A 9,853-nucleotide genomic window follows, 5' to 3' on the forward strand; every position below is an offset into this window, starting at 1 on the left:
CAGCCAGATGTACAGCTGTCTTCAACACAACTGCTATTTCTGATTACTGCATTCCTAAAAGGTTTAATAAGATTCACAAGACTTGTCGACTCTTACTTGTTGAATTTCAAAGGTTTAAATATTTATGGTTTTCATAAACTTTAGTGAAGCTTGCCAATACCTCCTTTGCCATACCAACACACTCCTCCTGCAAATGCTCCCAAAACAAGAGGGCAAGAAATCTTTAGGGTGATTCTGGGTGCGCTTTTTTTGTTTTTTAATTGTACAATTCATTTATACAGAGAAATCGTTTGGAGTGATCTATTTACAATCTTTTCCAATTTTCGTTTCCACTGGCCAAAAATATTTTACATAATAGTCAACATTTACTTGAACAGATCACTGTTATAAACCTGTCATGACATAGGACATTTGGTTTACACCACTTAACCCCTCTTAAAGACTATGATCTCACTGCTATTTTAATAGAAAGTATATCACCCATGCAACATTTTGCAGGAAAAATTCACCAGTCTTTTTTCCATCTTATGAATACATCCACCAAAATTTATCTAATTTTGTAAAATTTTCAAAAACATTTGTTTCTTTTCAAACTCATTATTTGCAGGTATTATAAACCAAGGCAAATAAAGTTCACCTCCTCTCATGCCTTCTACAACTTACTACACTCCCTCAAGTTTAGCTTTTACTATCTTTCACATTCTGGCACAACCAGACATTCTACTTTAAGACAAAACTACTCTCTTTTTCCCTCTTAAAAAAACTTATTACCAGTCATTTTGCCTTCCCTCTTGCTTTTCAGGCCATGCTAAAACTTTCAACTTAGTTCTTAAGGTGGTTTTAGTTCAGTAGTCTAGAACATACTAAGACATTCCACGTGTGTTCATCACCCCAAAATGCTACTTTTTAATAACTGCAATTTTCTTAATTGGCTCAAAAACAGTATGGCTTGGTTTCACTTGGTGAAGTTAATATGATTTAAAAATACATATATGTATATACACACACATACATACACATTTTAAATCAAGGAAAAAAAATACTTTTAAAGGCGTGCCAATTTGAAAAGGCATCAAAATAAAAAAATAGAAGCAGATACTAAAAGCTACTTTACAATAAAAAAATAATTAAATAATCGGCAGTTTAAATGAATGAAAAATGAGGAATGTGCAGTGAAAAACTAATATAAAGCATTTCCAGTTGATAAAATGGAAAACCTGTAAAGTTTTATGGTTTGTTTTCCAAGGAAGTTACGCTTCAATGTAAATTCTGAAATACTGCAAATATATATTTGATGTGGATTTTATGTACCAATGATAGGATTTCAAATTCTGCATGCAAAGAAAACACTGGTAAAATTCCAGTATTTGCAAAATTCTAACTTTGGGCAAATGTAGATATCACAATTGGTTGGTACTGGAAAGTCATGATGAATCCAGAATTAGGAGAAAATCCATTTCATATATATTTCATTTGATTAAAGATACCAGGCTTGCATGTTCTAAATAAACCAAAACAACTGTATCTTAAAAAAAAAAAAAAAAATCTGTAATTTAACAGTAATTTTGTATATCTTTAGCTGCCATTAAAAAAACCAAAAACAAACAAAACAAAAAAACAACCAAAAACACAGAAAATATTAAACTGGTATAAAGTAACCCTATAATATTCCCATGCTTACATTACAAGAAAAAAAAACAAAAACAAAACTGTACACATTTATAAATAAACAATCTCTCCATCAGTTAATACAGTTTTCTTTATACCAAAGTCTCTTTCCGTTTGCCACTTAACTGGGTTTTTTCCCTTGCCTTCCGGAACCCAGACTGTGTTCGGTGTGCTTTTACACTCTTGGTGTCTGCTGCTGTTTGCACACTGGAACCACATTCTGAAGCATGTTCATCAACTTCTACTTGAATAACACTAGAAACTGTTGAAACCCTTCTCTGGGCTTTGATATTCGACGCAGAGAGGTTGTTCTCCTCACACTCTTCATTGAGCTCTGGCAAATCCTTAAGCTCTGTTGGACTGGCGGCCTGCTGGAAAGGGGCAATAGCGGTTCGAATGCAATTGAACCACTGTTGCTTATGGAACACATCATTGGCTTGTAGTGTGTGAGACTGGCCTGGAGAGGGGTCTTGGAAGCGAACTCTAAAGATATTTTTAGCTGGAAACATAAAAAATTGGGAAAAAGTTTATTCTAGATGAAGTGTTATACAGTCTCAATATGGGTCTTGGTATTTATCTAACGTGAATGTCTATTAGGCAGATACATTAACCTGAGCCTACACACGACTTATCAGATAGAGCTGCTGGTGTGAGAGGAGTGAAGCACCTGACAGCTCAACGAGTATAACAAGCAGGGCATTGAAACCCATTCCATGATTAATTACTTGCGTAGAGATGGAATTCCTTTTTTTTTTTCCATGTCAGATACTATTTTTCTCTACGTTTTTTAGGCACAGAATTCTTAAAAGTTAAAATTAAATTCATTTTGGCTCTAAGCTTATGTTTTTTTAAACTGTTTTAAGCTTTCATCTTTACCTTTATCTGAATTGCTAAAAGCCCCTCGAAAGGATCCTCCCATTCTCACGTCTCCATCCTGCAGGTCTTCTAAGACCAGCTCCTGGACTGGGATTGGCTGCCGGTAAACCTGGTAAGAGTGACGCTCATTTCGTGTAACAGGTCGAGTCAAAACCAAGATGTCTTGAAACAGGAAAATGTAAAGTTTCTGGAAAAATGAGAAACAAAAGCTTTCTAATATGGAACTTTGTGATTTTAAGTGACTGAGATATATTTTGTTAAAATAACTTGACATTATGATTAATTTCATCCAATTTATTTACTAAGATCTCTCTTATAAATAACCTCATACAGATGGTGATTTCAAGGCTATGCATGTTCCATTTGGAAAGTTTTTCTAATCTCAGACTCTACAAACCTTTTTTCTTTAAACTGGTGTGTAACACTAAACAACAGCTAAGTAAACAAACACTATACACCACAAAGACCTGACTATCAGTAGTAACATGACTTGAAACACCAGTATTGTATGCCACAGTTTTCTAACGAAGTAGGGATTAAAAAACGCAAATTGGTAAAAATGTTAATGGCTCTATTTTGTCCCACACAAATTTAAGCCTTCTTAGAACAATTAGACCTCATGATGGAAATCAGAGATGTCACATTTCAACTTCTCTCAAATAAACCCAAGCCGTATAAATCAGGCTTTTGAAAAGCTCATAATGAACAAAAATACCATTCCATGATTATACTTTAGTTCTAGCAGGTACTTTTGTAATTAAGATATTTCAAAATCAGTTTGCTTTCACTCAATCTGCTTTAGAAATTTGTTTAGTAGTGTTAAAAACTACTTCCATTGCTAGGAAGGTAAATTCTTCAAAACAAAATTTTGAAGGATATTCTTTTTTATTAAGCATTATGGAACTAATAATTTATTTAGAAAGGGATCCCTAGCCAAAGAAGTTGATTTATACTTCAAAGCTAAAAAATAAAGTATTACTGACTCTCCACTGAGACATTTAAATCATCTTATTTATTCTGTAACTACAGAAACCAAATGTTTGCTTTATCAAAGCTTATAACAAAATAAAGAAATCGTAACCTTCTTTTACTATGTGATTAATTTATTTTACAAACCTGCTTCAGAATTTATGTGGAAGAAATTAAATAGCATGGGAAAAAGAAAGTAATAGCTTACTTCACATTAGTATTCAATATACTTACATGTCCATTTTTATTCTTCAGTTCCCCATGGCAAAGCAATACTTTACTTGCTTCAATTCTAGGATCCCTCTGCTTTTCATCCAGATACTCCAGTTTGTCAATGTAATACTGGCATTCTGATTCACCTTTCTTCAAGTTGATATCAGAGAGAACTTCTTGTATTATCAGTAGCTAAAAATTGTTAAAAAATCGATGGAGCAACTTCAATATGTTAACTCATACTGCTTGTCTACAGAGGCAAAAACTTACATTAAAATTACAGTATTTTACAGCTTGAAGGAACTCTAGAACTCAGTTAATTCAGTCAGTCCCTTCACTATTCAGATGAAAAAACAACTCCAACAAAATTGCATGATTTGCCCAAGGTCACACAGCTAGCTAGTGAAAAAAGACCAGATTAAAACCTAATCTCTTGATTAAAATAAAAATATAAAATGTGTTAAATACAAAATAAGTACATCTCTTTATCGCTTAGTGCGCTAGTGTAGTGGGTACTTAGAGCAACCACCAAAAAACCTGCATCATGCTAATTCAATGTATGTAAGATTTGAGAATACCATTTTATACTTTTCTAAAGTAATCTAATACACAAACTTGAAAAACCGTAAGAATCATTCACTGGACTACTTACTGCTTCCTCTAGAAGCTGAACATCAGGGTGGTCTTTTGGAGTGTGTCTAAGAATTTCTTTTATCAGTAAAGGGTATTTGACTAGGCGGCTTCGAGGAATATCTAAGAAGCTCCAAAGATCTAGTTTTCGGCTGAAAGGAGACTCAAGACACCGCTGAAGGAAGTCTTGGACTCTTGGATCTTGCTTCTTTTGGTCAAGAAGAGCTTTGGCTGCAAGCTGGTTACTACAGTAGACTTTGTAGGCATTCAAGCCTGGCAACTGAAGGGTAATAAAAGGAAACAAATTATGAAAAGTTCCTGTTATGATCTGGTCCATTAATAAGCCTGTGAATGTGAAGCATAAAACTCATAACTAATATTGAGAGTTTTAAAGAAAGCACTGAAAATTTTCATGCATGTGATGATAATGGGAGTAGGCGAATATTCTGGGCCAACAAAAGAACACCTTTTTCCAATCTACTTATTTGGCTAAATCCAACCAAAGACTCATGACTTCTACTTCCCCCATCTCAGTTCAGTTAGATGCTAATCTTCTTAATTCCCAGGACACCTGAGTGTTCCTCTCTCATATTTTTCGTTAACCTCGAGGCTATTTATTTACCTGACCTTCTCTCTCACTAAATTATAAATACTAAGGACAGAGACTATCTTCCACCACTAAATCCTTAGCTCTTAGAACAATGCCTAGCAAATGTCAACTGAAAGAATGAAACAGATAATTAATGGCATATAATGTGGGCATTCTGTCCAGGAAGAAATATATGTGTAAAACAAACCTGTACTACTCACAAACTAAGTTTTTTTCTTTTAAAACAAACTATAACTCTTATACCTATGTTTAGTTTTAATGACTTGTGTGTTTGTAGAATCCAGTTAATGGATCAAATTGTTCTGATACACATCACAAATTGCAAGTATGATATATATCTGCAAAAAACTACCTGGAGTAAACAACTTGCTACATACCCAGTTCACAAGAATATGACCAATCTGTTCCACTGTTCCATCAGGCTTGGTTGCGTCTCCTATTCTCGCCAGCAAATCTGAAGTGTAAAAAAGCAGAAATACCAAATAATGGGTTTATTTAAAAAAACAGTTCAGCATTAAATTAGAAGTTTAGATTTCAAATTACTTATGTTACTGCAACTAGATACTAATGAAAATTAAATAGCATATCTAACCTTCATGCAGAGGTATATAAGCATCCAAATCACCAAATATATGTGTGAGTTCCTCTTCTGACATAATAGATAACTTTAGCATGGGATCATGGTAGGCCTATCAGAGAGGGAAAAATGTGTCATACAAAAAGATCAAGTAAATAAAACATGATGACAGATCTATACTTTGATGCAAACATGACTAACTATATAAAAGGTAGCATGGAATTTGTCACCATAAAAGAAAGAATGTGTTAAGCCCCAGACAGACTCTTACTAACACTCATATTAGAAGAAACCTAAACTTCATCTTAAAAAAAAAAAAGGATTCACCAGTAGATATCTTCTACTTCTTAAAAAAAAAAGCAAAAAAACAAAAAACAACCCTTCAGAATTTGTGAAATGTAATTAAAAAAAAATTAGAGCATACGATAACCCACCCAGAGATGCCTCAGGCCTGGCGATCTGCTTCTGAAAACCCTATGGAGCAGTTCTACTCTGTACACATGGGGTCATCATGAGTTGGAATCAACTCAATGGCAACTAACAACAACAGAGCCTATGATAAGCAAAAGTTATTCACTGACCTTTCTTGCAAGGTTCAGATCCTCAATTAAATCCTGTTCACCTCGGGACATTTCATATATTGCCTAAAAAAAAAAAAAAAAAAAAAGAAAAATCCAGCAAACATCATAAGTCATTCCTTCCTTTACAAAAGGAAATTACATACAGTTGGTATTTACATTATTTAACTGATGTTGTGAACATTGCGTTTTTTAAGTGACTCAGTCTGACAACTATAATTCAGTACGGGATTTCAAATAAGAGGTTGCTAGATGATTTATAATTTTACCCCAATTAGATTGTTTAATCTGATGACTACCAATCACAAAGCGTTGCTCAGCATGTGTTATGCTCAAATATAAAAATGCAAGCTAATTTTAACATAGCTATTAGTTTGCTGCTCTTCTACCAAAACGTGTTTAAAAAACAGGAACTTTTTTATTTAGCGTAAACCAATAAACACGGTCTTGATATTGAATGCTTGCATACCTCCTGACGTTTGATTTCTTTGGTAGTTAAAGACTCCTTCGTACTGATGTCTAACATTTCTGACCACAGAACACTGTTTCTTCTTTTGGTAGGCGCTGGGACTGCTGATCTGCTATATGATTTATGGGCAGAAGCCGGGGATCTGTTGTCACTACGAAGAGTAAATGACTTAAAAAAAAAAGAGAAAATAAGATTTGGAGGATACAGTAATTTTTCATTTTTTCTTTTTTTTAGAGCAAAGAGAGTCAAATTACAAAGAAAGTTCTGAGAATTTCTCTATGCATTAAAAAACAATTTATCCAAGTTCCAATCTATCATTCTAAAATACTTACTAGTCAAAATTACTTTTGGGGAATAAAAATTATCCAAGTCTATCCTCTGATATAAGGTGCAAGTTACATAAATATTGTTTTGGTAATAATATACCTTACCAGCATATTCCATCAAGAAAACTTATGTTTAAGAATAATAATGCAAATCTGTTTGTACAGCTCAATTAAAAATACAAAGTTTAGGCTTTTATTAAAAAATCCCCTTATCACATTACTCTCCCAACCTTTTCTTACCTGTATTGTTTGACCAAAGCGTCTGACTGCTCCATTTCTTACAGGAGAGATTAAATTTGCCAATGATGTGACCCGAGCTAGAGGTCGGACTCTTTTATTGCTTGGCTCCTGTAAAAACAGAAACAGGTCATACTAAATGCGTGTTTAGGCTCAACAATTTAAAACAAGTTTGGACAAAGTTAAGCCCTCTCAGAAAACAATATTTGCACATTATAAAATACAGAAACACGGAACTCTGAAAATGAACGTTGCTCTTCATTGTTAAAATAGTAAGAACACTTCTGAGTAGCAATGATTTGTTAAAAAATAAGTGGTATAAGAAAGATCGGTCAAATATTTGACTATCACTTTGAGAATGTAACAAATATTATCATTAGACAGGAGGAAAGCTAAAGTTAAAACAAAGAAATCTGATTCTAAAATCCTGTGAAACATTTTAGTTTAATATAGAGAATTTAAAAAAAAAACCTTTTTATTATAAAAAATTTCAAACACACAAAAGTAGAGAATAACATAATAAATCCCATGTCCCTATTATTCAGTTTCAACAGCTTTCAGTATAACAATTTGTTTCATCTCTGCCTCTACTGGAATATTTTAAAGCAAACCCCAGACACCATATCATTTCATTCTCAAACACTTCAGTTAGAGAATGACTTTAAAATAAAGATGTCTGACATTCAAATGGGTCGATTCTGCAGGCAGTGAGGTCCCTGTCATGGGAGGTGTTCAAGCAAAAGCAGAATACAGAGGTTAAGAGGACACTCAGGTTCTGGAATCAGACTGCCTGGACTCAAATTCTGGTTGTAGCACTTGCTAGGCAGTACCTTGGGCCTCAGTTTTCTCATCTGTATAATGGGGGGTTAATCACTGAACTTCTGTTATAAAGCTGTTGTGAAAGATTAAATGAGATATGTTTAAAGGGCTCAAACAGTACTTGGCACATAGTAAGTTTTAGTTATTACACATTCTTTCTCAGGGATATTTCCTCTTAGTACTTAAACACTGAAATTTATAAATAACTCGATCCTCTCTCGTGTATTTATTAACTTGAAAGGAAAAAAGATATAGAAATTTAGAACGAAGTTATTAGTCTACATGTACTGCTTTAAAAATGATAGTATAGAAAACATCACTTATTCAAGGATCTCAAAACTTATGAATGCCAGATCATAAAACAGGCTTGTCCTTTATAATGTCTATAGTATTATTTGTTTGTATTTGGTGCCCTTGACAATTGTGGCATACTTGATAAAATAATTCTGATGAGAATTCTGAAGGATATATATTTTAATTCTATAAAAATTACCATTTAAAAATAATAGAAGAAAATGTTTTTTCTAAAAATTCTTTGATATGGTTAGTCATAAAATGTTGACTTTTTAAAACAAACAAAAGATAATCAAATGTTTCATATCAGACATTAAATGAAGGATGAGGAAATTGAGTACGAATAATTACTTAGAATAACTTAAGAATAAAGTGGTAGAAAGAGTTAAAAGTCTTTGGAAAGAAAGAAATTTAACAAATGATTCAAATATCGAAAGTAGCAAAGCTTAGATTTATTAAAGCTCCTAAATATATACATATATATTAGAAAGGAATATGAACTACTAAAGTAAGGAAACTTTCTAGATAATCAAAGTGAACTCAGAACTCTAAAGGCCTTATGAAGCAGAGTTTTAGACAGCCCCCACCCACCCAAAAAAAATTAACGCCAAAGTAAAACCTTGAATATAAAGCCATTAATGTGCAAATATCAAATGAACTGAAAAAGAAACCTTCAAAATATGTAGTAAACTGACACATATGGTGACCAAGGACATGTGTGAATGCCTTTACAATATACATCTGTACAAGACAGAAGTGACACATGCATGTGCAGGAGGGCTAGCATAAGGCATTCCTTTCTATTTAGTAAAGACAGTACAAAGAGTCTTCTGTTTGAATGGAGATATAATTACCTCACAAAGTAAGATATGCCAGCATTAACTAGAAACAAAGCAGTTGTCAGAAAGTTCTGTTCCTCTTTTGGAAACAGAGGTTAACTCTTCTTCCTTGTTTAAAACATAACATATTTGACTTCTCAGTAAATCACAAAATATTCAGTTTCAATTTAAAAGTCTTTGGAGAGATGCCTCTCCCAGTGAATTTGATAGGAAAAATTAGTTTAGCTGGGAGGAAAGGATTTTTTAAAAATTATCTATTATACAAAATCAAATTAATAATAAAAAAAATCTTATCTTTATAGGATCAGTTACTGTACAACTACAGATTTCTTGGTCACTCAAAATTATGTGATACTTAAAATTAAATCTACAGAATTTGGATTTAGATAATTAAATGTAAATATATTTAAAGCATGTTTCTGAAACTAATATGGATTCTGTGTATGTTGTTTCTTTTAGGATGGCAGGATATTATGCTAAGCAGTATTTGATGTTTGATGGTTAAATATTTCCACAGTCTTTTAAAAACCTACCCATATCTCATTTCTCCAGAGAGGATATGTTACTCTTAATTTTTTTTTTTAATTCAAAGTGTCTTGCTTGGTAAGAAAGCGTGGTATTAAATCAGGAAATATGGGTGGAGGGAAGGAGAAGACTTTCCACTTTTCCCACATGCTTTTGGTGATCCAATAGCAACTTTCCTGCTTTACTAAAACGGCACGTGTGAAAATTATTTGGCAGAAACAAT

General features: G+C 33.1%; 1 protein-coding gene across 2 annotated transcripts in view; it reads right to left on the bottom strand.

Moving 5' to 3' along the window:
• Positions 1-232: 232 nt before the first annotated feature.
• NET1 (neuroepithelial cell transforming 1) overlaps positions 233-9,853 on the bottom strand; it is an 80,248-nt gene continuing 70,627 nt past the window's right edge. For both annotated transcript variants that reach the window (XM_004379720.2, XM_004379721.2), the window contains 9 exons: positions 7,157-7,264; positions 6,591-6,758; positions 6,125-6,187; positions 5,559-5,655; positions 5,344-5,420; positions 4,379-4,636; positions 3,748-3,918; positions 2,545-2,731; positions 233-2,167 (listed from right to left, as the gene is read on the bottom strand). In XM_004379720.2, coding sequence (XP_004379777.1) covers positions 1,761-2,167; positions 2,545-2,731; positions 3,748-3,918; positions 4,379-4,636; positions 5,344-5,420; positions 5,559-5,655; positions 6,125-6,187; positions 6,591-6,758; positions 7,157-7,264 — 1,536 coding nt within the window. In that variant the 3' untranslated portion in view covers positions 233-1,760. The remainder of the gene's footprint in view (positions 2,168-2,544; positions 2,732-3,747; positions 3,919-4,378; positions 4,637-5,343; positions 5,421-5,558; positions 5,656-6,124; positions 6,188-6,590; positions 6,759-7,156; positions 7,265-9,853) is intronic.

This window comes from Trichechus manatus, unplaced genomic scaffold, assembly GCF_000243295.1.
Source record: "Trichechus manatus latirostris isolate Lorelei unplaced genomic scaffold, TriManLat1.0 scaffold00067, whole genome shotgun sequence".
Lineage (NCBI taxonomy): Eukaryota > Metazoa > Chordata > Mammalia > Sirenia > Trichechidae > Trichechus > Trichechus manatus.